At 52.3% G+C, this 23,880-nt stretch overlaps 4 protein-coding genes across 4 annotated transcripts; 2 read left to right on the top strand and 2 right to left on the bottom strand.

Moving 5' to 3' along the window:
• Positions 1-98: 98 nt before the first annotated feature.
• On the bottom strand, positions 99-14,098 carry GT037_010350 (uncharacterized protein; the record flags this gene model as incomplete). The annotated part of the gene is made up of 10 exons (XM_038935397.1): positions 99-384; positions 438-1,185; positions 2,209-2,633; positions 2,698-3,112; positions 3,178-3,813; positions 4,690-5,027; positions 8,118-8,695; positions 8,756-8,791; positions 9,299-9,970; positions 12,806-14,098. 10 exons carry the CDS (start codon positions 14,096-14,098, stop codon positions 99-101), a joined length of 5,427 nt encoding a protein of 1,808 aa, XP_038781905.1.
• Positions 6,201-7,184, top strand: GT037_010351 (uncharacterized protein; the record flags this gene model as incomplete). The annotated part of the gene is made up of 1 exon (XM_038935398.1): positions 6,201-7,184. One exon carries the CDS (start codon positions 6,201-6,203, stop codon positions 7,182-7,184), a length of 984 nt encoding a protein of 327 aa, XP_038781906.1.
• A 1,908-nt stretch (positions 14,099-16,006) lies between the features above and the next one.
• On the bottom strand, positions 16,007-18,904 carry GT037_010349 (uncharacterized protein; the record flags this gene model as incomplete). Its single annotated transcript, XM_038935396.1, has 1 exon — positions 16,007-18,904. The coding sequence occupies one exon, from the start codon at positions 18,902-18,904 to the stop codon at positions 16,007-16,009; it is 2,898 nt and encodes a 965-aa protein (XP_038781904.1).
• Positions 18,905-19,797: 893 nt separating this feature from the next.
• Positions 19,798-22,981, top strand: GT037_010348 (polarized growth protein boi2; the record flags this gene model as incomplete). Its single annotated transcript, XM_038935395.1, has 3 exons — positions 19,798-19,855; positions 19,930-20,073; positions 20,172-22,981. The coding sequence occupies 3 exons, from the start codon at positions 19,798-19,800 to the stop codon at positions 22,979-22,981; spliced, it is 3,012 nt and encodes a 1,003-aa protein (XP_038781903.1).
• Between the last annotated feature and the right edge of the window lie 899 nt (positions 22,982-23,880).

Here is a 23,880-nt window from a genome sequence, read left to right as displayed (position 1 = left end):
TCTATTCAACAGGCTGCCTTCCAGCTGCAAGGAAAAAACCCCATCCTATTAAAGAGATTGTATATCCGCAACTCCAACATCTCCTCTCGCAACGAGCCTTAGACGCGGTTGTTGGACCCCATGGCAAACCTGCCGGCTTGCATCTGAGCCTTGTACTCGCTGAGCTCCGCAGCCTCCTTTTGCTCCTCAGCGAGGAGAGCCTGGTGCTCTCTCTTGCCTTCGCGACGCTTCTTGATGAAGCAAAATAGGAAGACGGCCGCGCCAATTGCTAGAGCTCCGAGGACACCAGCAATGATGCCGATCTTGGCGCCCTTGGAAAGAGTTTCGAATCGGTTCCTGACACCGTGGGGAGACTGAATCTCTTCGAGCACCTCGGATTTTCCCCTAGCCTTTGTTAGTCTCACATCTTATTGGCAGAGCAGCGCGAAGAAACATACTCGATGACCTTGACCTTCTGCCAGTCACCAGACGAATCCATGTCAGCCCATGAGTACTTCGCAGCGCTTGTGTAGTCTTGCGCGTAGACAGACTGAATCGTCATGGTGTATGGTCCCTTGGTAAAGTCTGTCTTGCCACCAGCCCACTCGACAACACCAGGGTCGTTCTTGCTGGGGTCACCAGCAGCCCATGAACCAAGGCGGACGTTCATGGGCGTTTGCGGGTACCGTGTTCCATCTTTAGCCTCACTAGGGGTCAGTGTCCTGACCAGTTTGTCGTCGACCCACCACTCGATGCGGTCCTTGGTCCAGTCGATAGTGTAGTTGTGGAAGTCGTCCTGTGGGTTGAAGCCTTGGTCGAAGTCTTTTCCGCGATCGTAGGTCGTCGTGTCACCCTTGCCGAAGTAGTTGGTCAAAATCATGTTGTTATCGCCACGGAACTCCCAGTCGATCTCATCGAGCGCCTCGGACTGCAGGATAGCACTGGAGATGATACCCGTGCCCGTGGCTACCTTCATGACAATCTCGAGGCGACCAAAGAGCATGTAGAACACCGAGTTGGCTGTGGGGGAGTCGCCAGATCGCTCAATGGTGAAGGTTGCACCCTTCTCGACCCAGTCGATCTTGCCCTGGTTAGGCATCTTCCAGACCTTGTCATCGTTCGGGATGCCAGTCTTGTTCCAGTTGAAGGTGACGTTTCCGCCGAGCGCCTCCATGTCTGGACATCCTGTGGTGTTGAGAGGGTAGCCTGTATCGATGCATCAGTATATCGGTTGCAGGCAATGCGCCACATGTCATACAGTTGGTATGGGTTTGCGCAGTAGTCGTAGAGATAAGGCCTGCGATAAGTGCAGCCGTGGAAAGGGCGAATGACTTCATCTCGGCGGATTATGTCGCTATGTAAGCACTATGAGTACTGAAAGAGTGTGATTCGCGCGTAGACCAGACGCGCTGTAGGTGGGTGTAGCAAGGAGTGACTGGGATAGTGAGGGTTGAGTAAAGAGTGGATTCTCGCGACGAGAAAAGGAAAACGAGGGAAAAGTCGTTCAAAGGAGCGTCAGGACCGCGTTTTAGAGACTCGGTGGTGAAGAGCAATTGGGTGCAGCCCTGCAAGAAGATTTAAGGAGTCGTCTAGTGCACGAATGCTCCCTGCGGATCGCTATTGGTCGACGGACCTTAAACTACAAACGGCGCTTGTCGATCGCCAAGAATAGCGACTCTCCTGAACGCTTTGTGCCATAGATGACTTGTTTACTATTGTCTTCGATTTCATTTGATCATGCAATGTTATTCCCGCTTCAACTGCCGTCAATCGCGCTCGATTAACCTCGACCGTCGCAAACGATGCGCCCAACCGCATTTGCGACCTTCCCGTTCGTGTCTGCACACCGCGGGTGGCTTTGCGCCAGGCCGGGAGCCAAGGGAGATTGTGAAACACCAGGCACTCTGCGCTGCGACCCTTTGGGGCGACGGCTCGCTCTGTACGCCACTGGTGCCGCAGAGCATTGAGATACCGCTGCGATAGCGATACGATGTGGAGATGAAATCTTGAATGCTTAATGGATGCGCGCATCCTTTTACCGGCTCCGCAACGATCGTGGCCCACTATCGTTGGATTATGCGCCACTCTTTACGAGCCGAACTGCCGTGTTGCGACCTGAGGGAAGAGGCCGTTTGACCGTGCCAAAAAGAGTCTTTCACCCGTCTGTGCTTTTTCTCAGTCTACCCCGCCGAGCCACAGCGTAAAAGGAACTCGTCTCGGCGTCATTACGCCCTCCTTGGTCCCCGTCTCTCGTATCCAGGACGCATCTGCTGTCGTTCGGCACGAAGAACTTGCCCCATGCGAATGCCGGACCGTCCATGGCAAACTTGCCCTGCATGCGCCAGCGGCCCATGTACACGTTGAGTGACACCAGAACTTTGGCAAGACACGTCCAGTCGAACCCAAAGTATTCTCCTGCCTTTCCATCCGAGACGGTGTACTTATGCCAGATGCCCCAGAGAACAATATACTCGGCCTGGTTCCCTATGTCATCATCATCAACTGTCATACGATGCCATTTCAACAAAGCTTGCATGACTTCGTTGCACGACTCCATGACCTCGTGTGGCGAACGCGAGTGGATCACGGCCAACGTTTCGTATCGACAGCCAGTCTGTAGGAGCTGTATGCAGAGTAGGGCCTTTTCCGTGCGACTATTGAGGTGGAGATATGAAGTCAGCGTATGTCTTGTATACATCTCGTACAGTCATGGCTTACCTCATTGAACCAGAGCTCACAATGAACCCCGCATTACCCAGCCATTCCTTGATGGCCCGCAGCTCATGGACCTTCATGTAGTGCAGGTAAGGCAACACGAAGCGAGTATCCTCGATCGCATGCATCGTCATTTCTGTAATCATGAAGCCGTTGCAGCTGCCTCGTCGCACTTTGTATGGGTTGCGCAGGACAGAGTCCGTGTTGGCCTCTTCCTCTTGCACTCGAACCTTGACTTCGTCTCTGGGCTGTGGGATCTTTTGGGGATTCGTTGCAGGTAGGTGGAGGCTTTCTGAGCATTGCGACGGCGCTCCGTGGGCAAGGAGATGCGGTAACTGCCTCAGCGCTTCGAGAGCATAAGCTCGCCCTGCTCTCTGAACTTCGATCTGCGGAGACCTATCCTCGACCGGAAGAGCACCTAGAATGTGGGTATACAAAGTCAGTATATGTCTCATATTTAGTTCGTATAGGGACATCTCTCACCAGACATAAGGTATGGATTTCCATCGCGGTTGCCTTCAGCAGCTTGCCGTCGCACGTCAAGGGTCTTGTGGAGCGCTTGCTTTACTTCCATCGTATCGCTGCGGGTGTATGCTTCGACTTTCCCATGATCCGTCGATGTGTTCCGTTCATTCTGCGATCCCGATATCCTACGCAACTTCACACCGGAATTACTGCCGCCGTTTGAACCTCTCAACTTTTCTTCGAGCTTCACTACGCTTCTGTATGACTGCCAAGCATGCCTCATAGCATCTTTGACCAGCGCCTCGGTCTCGTCCCCAAGTTCGCAGTACATGTCAGCATCAAGCTTCTCTAGATTTCGGTGTGCAAGCTTCAACTCGCGCTTGACCTCTGTAACTCGCGCTACATTTGATCGCTCGTGTTCAGTGAGGCTTTGAAACCAATGGATATAGGTGCTCACACCACGCACATAGTCTCGTATGTCATCAAGCCTGTCTGGAATCGTACCCACTGAGGGGTGGGGTGCGTGATGGCTTCGTGTCGCCGTTGTGTGGTCGTCTGGCGGTGGTCCCTCTGCGGTAGGTCCAGGTGTGGTCTCTGCAACTGCGATTGTGGATCGGCGAGGACTGAACGGATTACAAAATCGGCCCATGGCAGCTGCACTTGGTGATCATGCGCACGTCGCAGCACGCCTTCATTCTAGCATCTAGACGGCCACCCTTGAAGTGATTTTCGCTTCGTGTACCCTTGGGCCCACCCTTCGTCTTCTGGGTCGGAAGGCATCTGGTTGGCTACGCGATCTATCTCGTTCCAACACTGGCAACTCATGCTTGTTATACTCATCAACGTTAGGTACTAGAATGAAAGATGAGATAGCTCCTTGTTCTCAATGTGCGGTGACATAGTGCTCTCTGTTAGCTGCTTGCGACTTGCCACGTGGATGGTCTATCATAGTTGCTGATCCGACCAACGCGCTCGTAGTGTTCTGTCGTAAGACTTGCATGATTGTTACTTCCTTCTCGGTAACTACACCAATCCTCACGTCACAGATATCCAGAGTCATCGAGTTATTCCATCGGTATCGCGGTAGAAAACGGATGCATTTGATCAAACCTCGAATACAGCACTTCATTGATTCTCCTACTCATGGCAAACAACTTCAACTGCGACTTCATCACGACAGTAACTATTCCGACCTCCACCTTCACGCAGCCTACCCATGGGCCTCATGGCTTTACAACTCCCAGTCTTTGACTTCTTGTTGAGTTGGCCAATATGTGAATTCGTCCCAACAGCACTGGATAATTCTAAACCGTTCTAGACTTATAGGGAGACCAGTGAGGTCAGGGGCAGCGCGTTCCACAGAACTTGTTATCCGTTGCCACGCCCATGCATGTCCACTTAGTTGATCAACACTCTCTTCAAACGATCCGAACACCCCAATACAACGGCAGGCGTAACGATCCAAATATGCATGCACAATCTCGTGAAGGATTGTGAACAGACGGTCCATAGCTAAGCCATTCAGATGACCGTAGCTCGGTACTTCCTTGTCAACGTTAAAAGCACACATGCTGATCCAAGGCATGTCGGTACCATTGGTGCAGTATGAGCCGATTTCACCTGGCGTGTTTCTCCAATCCTCCCACTGGAAGTCCAGTTCCATCTGAACGTCCGACGGCGTAGTAGGGAAGAAAATCGTTGAGAAAGTCTTGATCAGCAGCTTCATCTCATCTTGCGAGACTTGTCTTCCATCTGTCTTTCCTAGCCTCTTCAACAGGGCTTTATCCGATTTATCCTCAACCAGTGATTTGAACAGGTTGTGGGCTTGCCATTGTTCGGAGCTGAAATCATCAAAGCCCAGTTCCATCCTACGCTTGACTTCGTCACAAAGTCTAAAAGCATGGTGACCGGCCGTACGTAAGGATATGCGCGCTCGATATTGTGGCTTGATGATGTTGTTGCATGAGTTTGTGCATATTCCCTGTTTCTTACTGCCAAATCGTGCTTCAGGATTTCTCTTGTGATGATCTCGAATCATATTAATGAATTCCTCCGGTGTGCTAGGAACAGGTTCGGGATTCCGTGGATCCACAAGCTTGTACATATGAGGGAATTTTCGGCACATCTTGGTTGTCTATGTTCCTGTTTACAAAGGCTGCCAGAACCACTGGTTGTGGTTTTCTCGCTACTCGCAACAGTCTTGCATGGCTACTTTTTATATTGCTCGGCCAGAGAAGTCTTGTATGACATGAAACATTGCAATGCGTTTTAGGCATGTGAAATCAGCCTAGGTCCATGAGACAATGCTGCACTCACTGATCTGAACGAGTTTCGTGCGGGCGCTGTTTCATTAGGTAAACTTGGGGCTGCGAATTCCTCTACTTCTGGCTGGGAAAGCTGTTCGCAGCCATGAATGCACAAACCTGCCAGTCTCGGTTCCCCACAATGTCACAGATGATGGTATGATACTTCACAGTACCTGGTGGAGGTAATACAGTAAGCTCGACATAACTGGATCACGTCCAGTAATAGTGAGAACGTGGCCAACAGTACTCGCAGCATCTTAGATCAACGTGACTTCCTTATGCGTCTTATCGCCATCTAGGCTCACAGCTTCTTTGCCTCTTCCCATTGGGCTAGATCTACATGTTCTCTTAACCATGGATAATGGCCTCAAAACGACACACATTAAGCAAAAGATGAAATTGGTGAACGGCGAACCACTTCACAGACCTTGCGAGCCCTTAGTATGCTCTCCCATGTTCGCCCAACCGAGCCACGTCTTCTTCATGGGAAGTTTAGTAAGAACAAGCATAGTAACCGATAAAAGCTTAGAAGTCCTACTATGTGGAGCAAATAACCCCCAGTTCTGGAAATTCAATCCTGTGAGCTTTATGGGCAAAGTCATATGCAATCAATCGCCGCTCAGCAGCAAGGGTGAAATGACTGAAGCGAAAGGAAATGACAAACAATGCTTTGATGATAAGTGACCGAAAAAAAGCTTACTCTTTAGTACCTTATCGGCTACCAAAACCTCCACCATGAGCGTAGATCAGAATGGCGTTACTTCTCTTAACGACTTCTCAACACCCACTTTGTCCGGCACTACCGACCCAACAGCTGTAGCTCCAGGCCGGTTGCCTTCAATAGGAAGCCTAATGACGGATCTCAAGAGAGACCTCTTCTACAAAAAGTCATTGAACCATTTGTTCTGCAGCCCATGTATCTGCGACAGCAACAAGTGCTCACAAGACTGTTACTTCAACTATCCATACTCTTGCGCTGCCATCGACCATCGTCGGGACCAGATACCTATTCTGCCAAATGAAAAGCCCGAAATCATCGCCGATTCCGTGTATAGGCCATACGAGGCGCTTCATCTCGTCGACAGCGCGACCAAGTTTTTTGGTAGACCATACAACGAAATGAATTCCGAGCAGCAATTAGCTTTGAAGTACATGTGCGAGAATAGGGAGTATCTCCTTGAGAAGCTCGGCTCCCCTGATGCGAGAGTCACGTTTCCTGTTGACAGGATGAGAACACTGTGCACGCAACTGTTATCCGTCTTCTTTCTCGGAGCGGAAATCAAAATCGAATTTTTCTGGGATTTCGATGTCTGTGAGGCGATGGGTTGGCTAGGGTATACTCAGACAATACTTCGCGATGATCTGGTTTTTGAACGCATCACGATGCATCCCACGCAACAAACAGAAGTCGCCTTACGGTCTCTCAATCGAACCGAGTCACTGGCGCTGCAGCGTCTTTCTACGTTAATTCACGAGCTGATCCATGCTGTGCTCAAGAGCCTATGTTGTCGGATGTGCAAGACTTCGAACGTCAATCTTGCTGATCATGGTCGCGCGTTTCAGAGGCTGGCGATGGCTATTGAAGAGAGATGTCCACAGTTGTTGGGATTGACGCTGGACCTTGGGAGGATAAATAGCATTTTTGCGGATATGACGAATCAAGCAACTGGTCTCAATCACCCGAGCATGCATGATTTGGAGGTCTACGGATTTGTGTGATCCTTGTGAGAAAAGATGGGCTCTGGTACGGATAGCATAGAGGCCTAACATTGTCAGATGTGTTGTTATTTGGGTCCAATGGATGTAAAATGCGCGGCAGGCATCGTTGAGCTAAACAACCATCAGGTGTTGCATTCGTATCTTGAGCGTTTGGTACCTTCTACTATCATCGCGCTTCAAATCTCAGACCGTTGTCCCAGCCCGAACATGTTCGACGAGCACTCGCTGAACTTCAAGATCGGATAGCACAGAATCCGCCTTCTCGCATGTGGCGCAAATGTAAGCTCGACGCCTACATACTGTATACACCTTGTCCACAACGTACGAATATTGCATATCGGATCTGTTAGTCCGTGCTAGCTCTTAACCGCCTCTACGGAGTTATAGTAGCTACGAAGCTGTGTGGCTAGCGGATGCCTTCTTTACACGACCTGTAAAGAACATGGCTAATTTAAGAAGGTGGCCATGAGACCATTCCATGAGCAGCGGAACAGGCTGGTCGAGAGGCTCTTGAGATGGACCAGATCAGGGAGTTGGACTTGCGCAGCTCTTATCCAGATGCTGAGCGGCTGGATGCTCTGCTACGGCTCATGATATAAGCATTCATGGGCGAAAGTATTCGCAATTATCCGATGCGATTCCATGGTACTTTCCACATTGTTGTGTTGTCGAGGAGCCGCGCTGCGTGTATAGCATCCGATTGTTGTCCCGGCTCGGTGAAGGTATGCTGGAAGACTCGAGTCTTTGTGGTCTGCGTCGATACGTATGGTTGGGAGACGGGGTTATAGCTATGGTTCGAGGTTCAATTCTGGTAGACTCGGTAGTCTGTTGTTTCCATCTCAAACCCTCCTCTCCTGCCTCTCCAGATACGCCCTCTCGTTCTCGCTCCCCTCAGCAACCCCCCTCAAAGTTGGCATGGCCGTCTCGACATACTGGTTCATAGTCTTCAGCACCCTGGTAGGTGTCCGATACGCATTCGGCGGCCTCTTGCTGATATCGCTCAACCCAATATGCGGCACCTTTTTCTCCAAATCAGCCTGTGCCATGCTCCTCATAGGGCTGAACTGTTTCCAATACGGCTGCCGCTCGATGAAATCTTGATGGACCGCGCGCGTACGATCAACAGTGACCTGAAACCATTTTGTCCATTTCTTTTGTTTTGGGGAGGCGGGTGGTGGGTCGAAGGGCATTGGTTTGGGTGGCGCTGATGGAGTGGACCGGTGGGTTTCAGCAGAGGTTCGGTTTAGGAGCTGGGAAGGGCGGAGAATTTCGTCGATGCCTGCTTTTTGGGGCATGTGGTCGGTTGACGCATCTTCTTGATCTTCTTGATCTTCTTGATCTTCTTGGTCTTCTTGGCCGGTGTAGTGGGATTCGGTGCTGGCGTTGTCTTCGGTGGCCGTAGATGTTTCGAGGGCGAAGCGAATGGGTGAGGCATCGAGAGCGCTCTGGGCCGAGGATTCGTGGCGGTAGATGGCGAAGGCGACGTTGTCTGCAGGATTCTGGTACTCATACTAAGACTGACATGAGTAATCGCTCGGAAGAAGCAGCCATGGTGAGCGAGGAAGACGTACCCGTAGACTCTGGTAGGTGCTGATTTCTCCAAAACCCTGCAGCACGCGGAATATCTCGCGACTTTCGGATAAGTTGGCAGGACGTGGTACTATGCGCAAGTGGATGGAGCGCAGTGCCAGCGCTCGGCGGGCAGACATGATGGTGGTTGCGGTTGGGGTTGTGTTTGTAGGTGGGACGGATGCGGCACGAATTTACTTGGGATCAGCGACAATCAAGTGGGTCACCAATTTACCAATGCTCAGGTTCACGGAACATGCGTCTTGTGGGAAACAGTGTGCTGGGTCGGGACGATAGTCACAGTGACAAGGTAGAGCGGGAGAGTAGTTTGCATCTTGATGAGATTTGTTATTACAAAGTATACGGGTGTACCAACAGCGCTAAGCCTGTCGCACCCTATAACACCAGGCTCAACCCGCAGGGAGCTCTTCCAGCAAGATCAAGTGGTATAATGCGCCCGTAGTGACACCCCAAAAAACGCCGTCGCTATGCATGTAACCAAAATCCTACCAAAACAAAAATTATGATGACGTCCTCTTGCATACGCCGTTGCCCTTGGACCGCTTTCGCATGCGCACAGGTCTGGTGACGCGAACGCAGCTGTCGCGACGGTCACCTGCTCTCCATACTGGCATGCCGAAGAGTCCCTCAGCGGCTTGCGCGGGAGCGTCGTAGTCCATGTCGACGCCCTCGTCGTCTTTTGAAGGGACCAGTGGGCATGTAGATGTTGACGATGTGGAGCTTGTCCGCGACGACGGCTCGTTGACGGTGCATTGCTGCTCCTCCTCGATCATCTTGACCAGCTTGGAGAGATCGCGAGCGTGCGATGGGCTGCACTGCATGCGCGAGTTTTGTTGACGTTGCATCCTCAGGACGGAAGCTGCGACGCGCGAATAGGTGGGTCGCGCCTGCTGTTCTTGCTTGGTGGACGGCGCGCACTCGTCATCGTCGCTCGCTGGAGTAAGGGGGCCAGGGGGATAGCAGCGGGTGTTGGTGTTGGTGTTGGTGTCGATGCGGAGGCTTTGCTGGTTGAGTTGCACGGCGAGGTCGCCCATGGTGCATGGTGGAGTGGGTGGCCGATTTGGCGAGTAATGCGGGTCCATGGCTGGTGACGTGGGCGACACATTCATGGCCGCCCGTTCGGCCTCGTAGAGGGAGTAGTCGGGAGACGACGCCGGGTCGAAGGAGAAGTCGCGAAACATGGCCATTGTGTTGGTCTGGCTGTGAAGACGAGAGTCGCAAATGTGATCCAAACAGTCCCAAATGACGGCGGCGAAGGATGCTATAAGGCGCTGCCCATGGCGTTCCGCGGCTTGGGGGCGCTCGACTAAGGCGAGACTAGGACGCCGGGGCCAGGTTTACCGTGCTTCTGGTTAGCAGGCACTTGCCGTTGGCGCTGCACTCCTCATTCCTCAACCGCTCCACTCGAGTAGGATTAATATCCCGGCCTAGCTCATCGACTCATCTCCATTCCCTGGCTATACTCCTTTCTTATTGCGCGGCAGAAGTCCATCACGAAACTATGGCATTTGCTGCAAATTGACCCAAGTCGTCAGGCGCCCCCAAACTGCCGTCTTCTCATCCTCACTCCCGGCTTACATGACGGCACAAGTCGGGGCTGAGTGAGGGCAGCTGCAAGCGAACACCAAGGGCGGCCTTCTCGAAGCCTCCGAGCACACCTGCACAGCCCAAAAGCCCGCTGCACCTCCCATTCGACACTTGATTCCATGTCACAATCTCGACAAGGGATCGGCAAACATCGACTGGCTGCCGACTTTTCTCCCACAGTTCCACAATTGCGCAGTCTGCTGCGTCTAGTCCTCGATCCAGAAGGACAGGCAGAACGTGCAAAGACGCCGCTTCTTGATAGTGCATCTCGACTTTTCCCGGAAACCCCCAGCGTCGAACTACGTGTCGAGCTATCGTTATTCCCATGCCTTGCGTCGCTAGAGCTGCTCACTATCGCCGCTGGGCGCACTCAACGAACCGATCGACATTGTTAGATGGCTTCAGCTGTAGGGAGCACCTGGTAATAACACGTAGTGTACACATGACCCTTAGTACCCCACGCATACTGCTTCGAAGTTTGAACAATGGGTCATCCACGCGTTTGGTGAAACCACGTGCCGGGACATGCCACGTCTGATCATCGCTCCAGCAACTCGCTACTGCTTTTTGTCTTGTTCTCTCCTATCGCAAGGCTCCTTTTTCTTATTCCCTATATCCAATATTCCGAGCCGTAAGGACCATGGCGCTAAAAGAGCCTTGGGTAGTATCCGCCTCGACGTTACATGCGAATAATTCCCTAATTTCGGCCCTTCGTCCTTGGGGGGCATTCGCCACCGTGTGGATCCACCCCAGATGCGGAATGGGACCCTTGATGGTTCGATTGGGGATCAGGGTGCTCTCCCGTCAGACGTGGCTGACTCTTGCATTAACCCAGCGAAGCCACAGTTTGAGGTACCCGAAGCTCTGGGGGGCGACGCTTGTGATTGGCCGCCGTTTGGCTGACAACCCGACAGCGGAAGACATTTTAGGCCTCCACCGGAATGAGCGTTCCTGTTTGAGCTGCAACCCCCAATTTCGCACCCTCCTGAATCTTGGATCTACTCCGACTTCCCCGTTAGTAACAGTCCCTGCGTCGGTCAATGCAACGAATCATGAGCATCGTGTTCTAGCCATAGCTTGATTATGTATCTCACAATCTTCTTCTAGACTACTACAATACAGCATGTGACAGTGAATCGCTCTATCCAAGCTGACCAAAACCACGTTCGACAATCTCACTTCTCAAACTTGAGACTGTCTCATCCGGTGAACATTGCAAATCAAGGTACTGACCCTAGAGTCACACGTCTTACTATCGCTAAACAGCTACTTAGATGATCTTCAACGGAATATACCATATACCATTTCGCCGACTTTACTTCCATCGGTTTAAGATTTCTTAGATGTAGTTGGATCGAGAGATACAGTCATCCAATTAGAGTATTGGCGTGTGATACAATCCTTTCCTGCCGACTACTACCTCCTCAGATTCTTCTGCCTTAGCCCGGCGTCGCCGATGCCTGCCGTGATTGGGGCTGAACGAACCCATCGCAACTGGCCTATGACAGGGACTCGTGTACTGTATGAGGGCATGGACAAGCTGTGAAGTATGGTTGCGGTACTAACCTACTGAAACAAGGCCATTAGAAACAGTTTTGGATGCACCAGCTGTGAATGTCACTAGGAAACTAGCAGTGCCGTCCTCGGACTCCCCGAGAGCGACCGTTCAATCAGACAAAGCTGAAGACGTTCCTGAACACTGGATGTACCATACGGTCTGACTGGATCGCCAGGTCTCATCCTATACTACGCCTGTTGCATACGTCGGGCATCCCGATTGAAAAATACGGTCCTGTGTTTGTGTGCGTGTGTGGGAAATGATACAAAGAGAGCACATCCGGTACGCTGTTCCTACCTGTCTTATACATCATTAGGTAGCATGGTCTGCTATCACCGATAGACAACGGGCATTTTCTCATAGTGCTATGGGACTACGATACCATAGCGCCATCTCTCACTAGAGCTATTCTTCGTGCCAGCAAATTCGCACACCAACCCAAAGATTGGCGGCGTACCCTTGCTTATCGTCTTCTAAGATCTCTCAACCGCAGTCGTTACCGCAGGTCATCTTAACGTACTGCGTCGTCGCGCAAAGTACTTCACTTGGTGTGTATGACCTAGGCAACCAAGCACAGTGCGCCTTTATGGAAGTCTTAGGATTGACAACCTCCAATCTCATTCATATCGGGTACATAGAAGACGATAATCATGTTGTCTCTCCCTGAAGAAAGTGACATGGCAGCTTGTGGGCAACACTTGTTATCAAAATCGAAGGGTATCATTACTAAAGCTATACAGGCGGTCTAAAAAAAGGTCGTAATCTAATGCTGCACAATCATACAATACTCGATACATATCTTTCCCCGTCATCCCTACTCAACAGTCCTTATCGTCATCTTCTCTCTTCCTCCTCCTCCTCTGATCCCTGTAATTCCCAACCCTACCCCACTCGCACACCCGCCACCGTTCATCCCGAAAACCTCCAGATCATGCACACTAGGCAACCGTCCACTCCCCTCACAATCCCTCAGCAGACTAGGAAACCTCCCCATGTCAACCGTCCCTCCCAAAACTACAGTAGCAACCTGCTCAATCTTCTTCGCCAGCATCTGCCACGCGCGTCCATGGCCTAGCGGCCCGATACAAGAATCGTGCATCGAGCAAGAACGACACGTGTATGCTTTGAGAAACGCGTGACACATTTCATGGAGGAGAGTCCCAAGGCGGTTGTGCAGGCGTGTCGATATTTGCTGTTGTTGCCGTCGTTGTATGGTAGGATCGAGACTATCATGATGACCGAGATTCTGGTATTGAAAGCACCCGCGGTACAGCACCGGATGTAAAAGCACCTGTGTCCCGACTAACGGGTTGTAGAAACTCTTGCCAAAACACTCTGTCTGCCTTGCATCCAGGTAGCTGAACCCCGCGCTTAACGTCTTGTTATGCGGCGGTACCTGATCCGAGAAGAAAATTCGGTTCAGATGCGTAAAAAGGTCGCCTAGTTGACTTGTCGAGAGGGAGCTTCGGAGATCAGGTGACGTGATGTGCGGATGCCAGGTCGCTATCAGGCTGCGGAGGTGGTGTACAGATGGCGTGGGGCGTGCGGATGGATGCAGATACGTTGCGTCCAGCCAAGCGATGTGATGCCGTACTAATGTCATTGTTTCGTAGGTACCATGGAATCTGAGTGTGAGTTGCGGTCCGAGACCGATCGTCTTTTTGTCATTCTGGTAGGAAAACGACCGGTTGTGCTTGGATTGTGTCTGTGAGGGCCGGTTCCGCCGGTCTTCTATCGTGCCATGGGAAGCTAGAGTGCTGATTTTGTAGAGTTTGGGGGCGCATTCGTCGCAGGTACAAGGGAGGTCTGCTTCTTCAACTGCATTCTTTAGCGAGTTGAGGTCTTTCGGGAGAGTGAAGTTGGCATCATCGTGAGGCGTTGTCGTTGGCGCGGTTCGACCGAGGATGCGGTCTTCGATGAAGGACAACTTTGGGTCCAGGGCAAACAGCGGCTCGAGAAATGGTAATAGATTGTGCCATCTGGATGCGCCATGGCATGTCCTTCCTTCCTCCAACTGGTCACCAAGTCGTCTCACATCCTCTTTCTTCTGCTGCTTTCCACTGCCAAGAATCAACCTTGCGATGCGCCGGATAGGATGGATCCGTCTTCTCCTCTTCTCCTTCTTCGTAGCAGTATTATTACTGGCATTGTGCGTTTCAAGAACAGGAGGATTCCCCATGGGGCTGAAGTATTAAAACTGGGCTATAAAATCGGCATGTTCTAGAAAAGGAAGAAAGAATTTGAAATTCGGGCCATTGGGAGACGTGACAGCCGTTTTGGGGGACATGTTTAACCGAACAGTGAGGCGGTAAGAGATTGAAGGATTCCGATTTACACAGGGGTTGCTATCTCGCGATACAAGGCATGCCGCGCACAGACTGTCAAGGTGGTCTGAGGATCGAGACGAGGGTTGGGCATGCCAGATGATGCCGATACAAAGCAGGCAGGTTTGGAGACTGCCTGAATCCGGGATATCGTGAACATATTTTCCTGCATGTCGACGCACGCAAGGCTATGTTTAGTCTTGCCGATTATCGCGAGCACGCGCGTCCAAAGTCAAATGGGTATCTCGGGAATCCTGCCTGGTTGTGACAGTTTTGCACAAGGGCCACGGTCCGAATGCTAGAGTGTGGCTGTTGATCTCTCGCCGCCACGTGGCGCAGTTTGGAGTGTGCATCGCAACGTTTTCAGGGTCTTCAAGGTTCCGCTTATCCGACCCATGCGTGTGAAACGTCGCGCACGCGCACCCGGACATGCGGCATCTCTTCGAGTGAGTCATGTAGCGTGAATGGCGCTCTTGTATCCGGTTTCTTGTGCATCGTCTCCTAGCATAGAGATCCTCTGTCGTCATGGCCGCTGTCACGATGCTGCGTTACCGGTTGTTGCTTTCTTCAGAGGACGTCCTCAATGGACTGGCTGGTTATGACGACGCATTCGTTCGTGGTGTTTTTGCAACTGCAAGGATAGAATTCCAGAGCCATTGCACCCGGATAGCAAAGGTAGATCCCTGATGCACTGGACTTATCTCAACTCGCAATATCCCTTCATATTTTCCATGCCAAACAATTCAGGCCACTTGGCCACTGCACATCCAACGAATGTGTCATCAAGGTTCATCTCTTCAAGCCTCGTGTCCCTTGCAATCTCTCGAGAGAAATTCTTCGTCGCCAAACAGGCACGAGCAACGATCCAAGTCGATGTTCATACTCATCATTTCAGAGTTGACCTGTTCCATCCTCTGAACCAGCGTCTACCAGGCATCACCATGGCCGATCCAGCAGCATATTTCACAGTCGTCCAGGAAGGGAAAGGCATGGCAGAGCTCATGGATCCACGTGGAAGACAACCTCGCGTTCGTACACCGTCATCTTTAGGGGGGAGGGGGGGTACACTGTTGCAACTAAGAGATCGCAATGGGATTAAAGTCGATCCGGTGGCCCTGTCGGTAGGTGAGAGGCCTGATGCATCCCAGAACTTTGCCACCACCATTTCCTGATTCATCTTCGCCTGGCTATGCGAAAGCGACTCCTAAACCTGTAACGAGATTCACGTTCTGGCTGATGTGAGGATATTGTGTCGAACAGCGAAATATTTCCGCTCGTACAAGGAGGGCTTTTTGCATTGCTACTGAGATTCGTGTCACCCGTCACGAACGGTGTGCATGTGCAGCAACGCCTGTGGTTTGGGGTGTCTGAAATAAACCACGGAACGCTCCAGTACAGCCAAAGGTTCTCTGTGCACCGTCATTGAGTTGATCAAGAAGCCAAACAAAACATCCCTATATCAGCTAGACTTACTATAAGGATTTGGGTTTTGTTTCAGATCCCTACATATTTTTGAACTTAAGTCTTGAGATATATACGGAAGCTAAGACTATATCTCCAGCTGATTCCAGCACACATGCAAGGTACTGTGATGTCTAGATAATACAGCAATAACAGGGACGCCCAGGAGGGTCGAAAACCAAGGGTATAATCTCCACGTACTCCATGCCTGGCTTGAACGCCAGACTTTTATGACCCGAGTAGGTCCGTATGTAACTAGAAGCAAGCTGAAGAACTTCCAGATGGGTTCTGATAATAGTTTCTCAGTCACTAAGGTCAATTACGTCGGCGTCAGCTGGTACTGAACGTTCAGTGACAGGCTCCGGGGTATCGTCCGACACACCCTGGCGCACTTCAGCCTTGGGTTGCCAAGATCCATCCTGTTGAACGAGAATATACCGCGTGCTGGCAAGTCCTTGTAGCTCAAGCTGCTTCTTCACATCCTCAATGAAGCCATCTACTATAAGCATTTGTGGACGAGCATCGGATCTGCAAATAGGACATTTCCAGTGATCAGCTACCGAAGCGTCGCCCTTGCGTGGACGGGACTGGAGGAAAGTGTCTAGATCGAAACAGTCGTTATGTGGACATGCTTTGCTACGGACTGGAATGTCACACATTTTGGCTTGGCTGAAAGGGTCGAACAGCCCAATAGTGAGTGTGCTTTGGACAACGGTGATTTCATCATCGTCGACACCAGCGAGTTTCTTCCTGATGCTTTGTAATACTTGATCTGCCGCAACGCAACTCTGATTCAGACATTGCTGCTTGATAGATTCATGAGATAAGATATCCATCCCCTCGATGGCGATCAAGTAACTGAGATGTGATGTATCTCCAGATGGAGCCATTACCACAAACTCCAGTACGTTCTCACCTTCTTTCAAAAGGCCCGTGAGATCGATAGGGAGGTCTTTTCCATAGTGAAGCTTTTTCCGCGGATCAAGAGGGGTGCCGTTGAAAGTATAGTAAGAGTGAGGTATCCAATGGGTATCAGCCACTGCCCAAAGGTCGTCCGTTAGGGTAACCATTGGGCTAGATTGCGGCCACTCAACACAACGCAGATGCACGAACTCGTTGCCTTCATTGATGTTCATAGCACCGGGCCCACCGGTTGTATCTTGAACAGTTGTTGCAATCTTTTGCATATCGGAGGGTGAGAGCGTGAAAGTCCATTTTTCGATGGTACCAGCAGGTGCGCATAGCCGAGCTGGAGGCTTCAAGAATCTTGACAAGAAGATGTACAACGGCGAGGATTTGGATTGTGATTGGAGATCTGGGCTTCGCAGATGAGCTTGATGTAAAGCACAGCGTGTAGGGTTAGGTTCTCGCTGTTGTGGCGGTTGAAAGTTGAGAACAGGAAGTAAAGGCCGCTCTGGCCGCTCTGGCCGGCTGGATGGTGGGACGGCAGCCGGCGATATAGCGGCCAGCCGGGTAGGCCGTGCGGGAAGACGACCGGGCCCACGAGACTGCTGGATGGCAGCCTGTGCTGAGCGTGGATCGACTGAACTATTCGGACGTGGTGGCATTGCATTGGTATCTGCAATAGAATAGTTGCTTTGTATCTGTTGTGGGTGATATTGGGGAGCTACAGGTAGTTGTTGCTGTTGTTGGGAAACGCGGTTGCGGATTTCAGCCAATGAAAGACCTTGCTGTTGAAGTGCAGCTTCAAATGCGTCGGTTAGCGTTCTCAGTTTAGTGACCCATTGATCCTCGCGGACTCTCAGGAACTCAAGCGACTCGACAGGTGATCGCTGGTGGCAGTCGTCTTGATTCTGACGAAAAATAGCAAGAGCCTGAGCCTCGAAGCTTGTGTAAGTGGGGTTGGAAAGCACCCCGCGCCAGGAACTTCGCAGAACAGACGTGAATAAGAGACGCTGAAATGTGGGAGAACCAATGCCGAGTTGGACAGCGAGATCTCGTGCGAGGGGCGGGCGTCGGAGTGTCAGCCACATGGTCTTCACTTGGCGGTAGTTCTGTGATTGAACAACGAAATGTCCGAAACGTTGTGCTTGGTGTACAAACTTGGCCGGCCACTGTGATGCAATCTGCTCCATCGGATACGGGAAGTTGATGAAGAAGTTAATACAATTGGGTGCAAGATTATGATTCGAGTCCAGGACTTCTTTCAATATGTTCTGCGCTTCATGCAAACCCGGTAGCTCCAGCACACTCTGCAGTATCATATGACGGGCATGGGTGAGCATGCAGTAAGATTGATGCATAGTAACATATGACCAGTCCTCGTCCATGATGGCTTCCCGCATAACGAGCAGGCGTTTTGCGTCAGGGGTGTGACCTAGCAGAGGAGGGATTGAGGTCTGGAAGTCGCTAAGACGCTGCAGACAATCGTTCTTTGTGTACCAACCATTATTCGATGGATTATGCGCCGAGGGTGCTATGGGCCCGTATTCTGGCTGCGTCGTGCAAGATAAAGGCCGGGAGTTTGGCGCTTGCCAAGTCATCGGTGGTGGCATCAAAGGCCCGTATGGTTGGAGCTGTGTTCTGCTAGGCTGCTGATTGTGAAGCTGTGTGCCTTGATGTGTTTGTAGCGAAGCCATTATCCCGAACGGTGGGCTGCGACTGTCGAGTTGCCCAGACGGTCTATGAGGTAAGTCTGGGCAGGCGTTTGTCGTGTTTGCTATGGATAGCGGCCGGCCTTGTGCATAGACTTGACTGCGTCGCCGCTTCTCTGCTTGCTGTTCCTGTCCTTCGCTTGGTCTTTTTGAAGAGGCGCTCTCGTGTGGTGGCGGATACGCTGATGTCTCCTCGCTTGGAGTGGGGGACGGAAACACATGGGCAACCGAAGGCCCAGAAGTGGCAGTGTTCTGAGGGACAAGGACGTTGGGGAGCCTGGGAGATGTGGAATTGGAGGGCGGCTGTCGTTCTGTCTCGACGGTCGGACGCGGTTGCGAAGGTATCTGTGGTGTCGTATTCGGGTTCTGGGGGCTAGTGTTGGAAGCGGGCGCGGGCGCGGGATGCTTGCGAGGTCTTCCACGACCGCGCACGGTGGATGGAGGAACGACAGGCACAGGCGGCAGGGCTGGCGCGTTGTAGGGCAGTGTCATCCAGCTCTTTTGCCTCCCCCCAAGATTGCCCAGTGCATAGTTGAGTGTTTGCGTCGTCGCATCCTCCGGCAGAGGGTGCCTCCCAGGTGCCATGGCGCGACTCCAGGGGCAGACGGTGCGCTATGTTTGGGGTATTTCTTTGTATGCACGCGCTGGACGCCTCCGAGTGCTTGACATGGGTGACTCCGGGTGTGGGGTGTTCATGTCGCGCTCGGAGACGTGGGCGCATTTCAGTGCATAGCAGGTGGGTCGTGACTGCCGCGTTTCGATGGGGAGTGCGTCTTTGTTGTCCAGGCCGCAGCCAGATGTGGAAAAGGGAAGGTGCGTTGTGGATGAGGTGAATGTCCAACCTGCCACGCCGTCCTGGCACTACGAAAGACATGGCGCACGGACAGCCAGCCATGACAGCGATGTTTCGCGAACATGCCAGGTCGCATTGGGTCAAGGACATGGGCGCTTCTAGACGGCAATTAATCTTTGGCCAAGTCAGAACCGCTCCAGGGCTGCCCGCTGGGGGCTCGACGGTAAAATCCACTTTGCCAACATGCATGGGCGGCTACTAAGCGGCATTCGTTTTGTAGCGCTGGTACGGCCATGGTTTTGCGTACCGACGTAATTCATATCACATGAAGGCTAGGTCGCCTATTGATCCAAGGATGCACATCACTAGTCTCCTGCCCTTCTGTCCCACCATCCAAGTATAGACACGACACCCCCGGCAGCCGCACGACGACGGGATCAAGCAATATACCTCCACCCTTCCCACAAACAACATCGCCACTTTGTTTCACTGCGGACCTGTCTGCTTGTTTCAAGTAGCGGCGGCCTCGGGACCCAACATTTAAACTCATTGCTATACGTCGAGCTGTTGCGCCCGCCTCGCCCGCCGATAGCGCGAACTGCCACGAGAATGAACCACCGATACTGACTGGAGACTGCTCGCATACACGTCCAACCCGAACCAGTCTTGCAGAGCACCTGTAATCATGGCGCAACGCTCCCACACCGAGGGCTGCCGGCCTGGCGACACCCTCGTCGTAGTGCGTATGTTTCCCCCCCCACCTGTGCTGCCATTGTGCTGCACATCCCATCGACCCGCTGTTGACGTGCGCTCGCAGACGAGTTTCTAGCCCGGAGTCCTGACGAGCTGAGTCTAAGGAGAGGAGACCGCATCGAGCTTATTGAGCGCGACGACGACTTTGGCGATGGCTGGTTCCTAGGCAAGAACACCGAGACGGGAGAGAATGGCCTATTTCCCGAAGGTATGTTCCCCTATCGTAGGCAGCGCAGTCGTGCAGACGCCCCTTATCTGGCTGGTATGCTTCTTTTTTTGCGAGCAACACAGCTAATGCCCTAGCAGTCTACACACGGCCAGCACCAAAACCAACACCGATTCCGACCATGCTCTCGCGCAATCCCTCACAGCTGTCTGTGCGGTCAGAGAAACCTTCAGTCACGCCCGGAATGGCCATCTCTGAGCCGCCGACCGCACAGCCACCGGCTACCACGAGCGCCTCTCCACCTTTAAAATCAGCACCCACAGAGCCCCTGAACATCGCGTCGGGGCCAGAGATTGCGCGAAGGACATCAATACAGAATGGCCAGAGGAGCATCAGCATGGCGCTGAGTGGGGAAGCGCCGACCGAAGACGAGACGATAGGGAGCCCCGTCATGCACGAGACTCTGAGCGTCATCGACGAGCACATTACGGGCATGAGCACGCCGAGGCACAGCGCCGTGGGGAAAGAGCTGAGGTCTAATGACTCGGGAAGCGAATACAGCAGCCACCACCGACTGTCATACATCAACGGGCAGGAAACGGACGAGGAGGAGCAGAACTGGCACACGGAAGAGGAGGTCAAGACCTGGTCGCCTGCACGCGTCGCCGAGTACCTCGAAGATGTGGGCGTGGAGAAGAAGCACTGCGATGTGTTCCGAGATCAAGACATTGACGGCGAGGCGCTGCTGGGCGTAGATCGCAACTTCATCTTCATGCAGGAGTTTGACCTGGGCCCTATGGGCCCACGACTGCGCACCTGGATGAAGATCAACGCGTTGCAGTCAGAAGTCAAGAACGCGAAGGAAGCGGAAGCTGCAAGGAGTACGCTGCTCTTGCCGCCTGTCGAGAGTCCCGACGAGTTCCCAGCGGACATGGGAAGGAGCAGGGCTGCGTCCACTGGGGCGGTGCTTCCTCGAATACCGACACTGAGGGAAAGCATTGGATCTCGCGGCAACACCAGCCGCCAGCACATCCCGCGTGCAGCCTCGTCTGCAGGCCGCTCGTCAACTATGGACGCGACATCTCCACTCATCCAGCACACACCCGCCTCACCCACGCTCGGTTCACCCGTCCGACCCTCCGCTGCTTCCGTCCGGAGCATGAATCACAGCAGGCGGCACTCTTCCATTGACTACAATCAGGGGCCGCCCACGCCTACTACATCCGGTTTAATGAAGTCCTCCACATCTGGAGCCATGCACGCGCACAAGAAGACGCCTTCTTTCGATCGCAATTGGACCATGGGTTCAACGGCCAAGTCGGCACAAGCACAAGATCTCATGCGGCCCGTCTCATCCCATCACATGCATGCTTCTAGCACCAGTGGAACTGCGTTTGACTTCCGCGAGGCTGGCCTGAACTCTGGAGATCTTGACCGCGGCTACTTCTCCGGTGGTGAGGTCGACAATCGCAAAAACAGGAACGTTCTGCGCAAGAGGGAAAGTACGGGCGGCCATTCGCGTACTGCAAGTCACAACACCGAGGCTGGCCAGCGTGCTTCTTTCAGTCGCCGACACAGCAGAATCGGCAGCGCAGATTCAGCTCTCAGGCCAGCAAGTCCCATGTCGGCTGCCGCGCAAAAGTACTACGGCACCAGCATCAAAAGTGAGCGCAGCTCCAGTGCATTCGACTTTGTTCGGCCTCTTAAGCCAGCAAGCGACATGCATCCCACAGTGACCAAGCTCGCCTACGATTCGCACAGCATCGACGCTATCGCGAATTCACCCAATATCGCAGGCAGCGAGACCTCAAGTACAGGTCGCGCTTCGCCTTCGCCTGCTGCTGCGCCTTCACATACACGCTCATTCTTCAGCAGCAAGAAGTCTTCACAACCCAGGGGTCTCCGAGCGATATCAGATGCCATCACTGGCGGTGAGAAGGCAAACTTGAGCTCTGCCGATGTGGCAGCCTCGCAGCACAAGGATTCGCCCATGCAGTCGCCCTCACGGACAGGTTCTAGCACACCTTCTGGTACCTCATTGTCGAAGAGTTTCGAACTGGAGAAAGCAGATGCTAACAGGCGTTTCACCGCTGGCTCCACTACTTCCAAGGAGGGAAAGAAGAAGGCTAAGAAGCATGGCACCAGTGCATATCTCAAGGGCCGTCAGCAAATCACCCCGCAACAGGCCATGGAGAACTGCGACTACAGCGGTTGGATGAAGAAGAAGTCTTCCAGTCTCATGACGACGTGGAAAACGCGTCTGTTCGTCTTACGTGGTCGTCGTCTTGCGTACTACTACACTGAAAATGACACAGAAGAGAAGGGTCTCATCGACATATCATCACATCGTGTGCTACCAGCGAATAACGAGAGAATGACTGGTCTGCACGCTTCTCTCACAGGCGCCGCCTCATCACCTACGTCTCCGCATAATGCCACAATACAGACAACAGCTTCTGCAGATAGCGCCAAAAGCATTCCAGGGCTAGAGGAAGACGTTTCGGGCATGTTCATCTTCAAGCTCGTACCTCCTCGAGCAGGACTTCAGAAGGGCGTCCAGTTCACCAAACCTATCGTGCACTACTTTGCCGTAGACAGTCTCGCTGTCGGACGACTCTGGATGGCTGCATTGATGAAAGCCACCATCGACCGCGACGAGGCGCTCCCCTTTACGACCACATACCAGCAAAAGACCATTTCCCTCGAGAAGGCGCGCGCCATGCGTCAACGTCCGCCAAATCTCATGGACGAAGACGGAACGGAAGATGCTGAGAGGAAGAGCGAGATCTCGAAAGAGAGCATACAAGAGAGCACTATCCACGAAGAAGACGAAAAAGGCCTCGCAATCTCGGGGCTCGATGATGCCAAAGCTCTGCTCGCATATGCCGATAGCGCGGATTCTCACCCGGATCACAGGCCCGACAGTACCGCTACGGCAATTGCAATGTGACCGCCCTCAACGCGGTGCATGCCCACTCTTCTCTTCCGATACCAATTCACCATCTTCTAAATTCAGTACATGCATTGATACTTTCCCACTAGCCATTTGCTACCTAGCACATGGAAGCAGTTACTAGTGGGATTCTGGAGGCGTTCTTCTCATGGCGAAGCCCACAATATCTCCTTTTTATCATTTTATACCGTCATCAAGGTTGAACAGTCGTCCTTTATATACAACATACCCCTCTCTTTTCTTTTACCGATATATTCCCGCTTATTATCTGCATATCAGCATGTTGATGACGAAATCTCTCCCTTATGATCTTGGGAGACTTGACTGGAAAAAGCGAGATTTACAGCTTGAGCTTCTTTCTTTGCGTAATGTGGATGTAGCAATGGATCCATGTAGTTAGTAGGTACAGGGAGATGAACTGTGTAATAGTACGATTGGTAGATCCAAGTTTCTCTGAGTAATTGTGAGAGATGAAGTCGAACGTTGTAGACTGCTGACAGAAGATGCGCATTGCTATTCACTAACAGTATTAGTACCATACCTTTCGGAAGAGCGCCTTTATACAGTCTCAAACGACAAGTCGCAAGTCCATCAACACCTTTACCAGTACTCCAACGCGGCATTGCAACAATTTCTTCCCCGCCCCAGTAAGGAAAGCACGGCTCACGATCTATACCCCTGCCATTTGCTTCGAAACACCTTCATTTAGCTGATCATCAGCAGGGTGGTTGCAGGAAACGTCTGAAACATCTAGTGTTGCTGTTGTTTCCGGCCATGGGGCTTATGCTAAATTGAAGACATGGCAAACGATCCTTGAGTATCTGACAACAAGATAGACAGTGTCGAGATCTAGGAAGAAGTTGAAAACGTTCCGTATCTAAAAACAATGAAGTAGT

The sequence above is a fragment of the Alternaria burnsii genome, assembly GCF_013036055.1.
Source record: "Alternaria burnsii strain CBS107.38 chromosome Unknown 729, whole genome shotgun sequence".
NCBI classification, from domain to species: domain Eukaryota; kingdom Fungi; phylum Ascomycota; class Dothideomycetes; order Pleosporales; family Pleosporaceae; genus Alternaria; species Alternaria burnsii.
The sequence above is the reverse complement of the archived record's forward strand: the minus strand, read 5'-3'. Positions and strand labels throughout refer to the sequence as shown.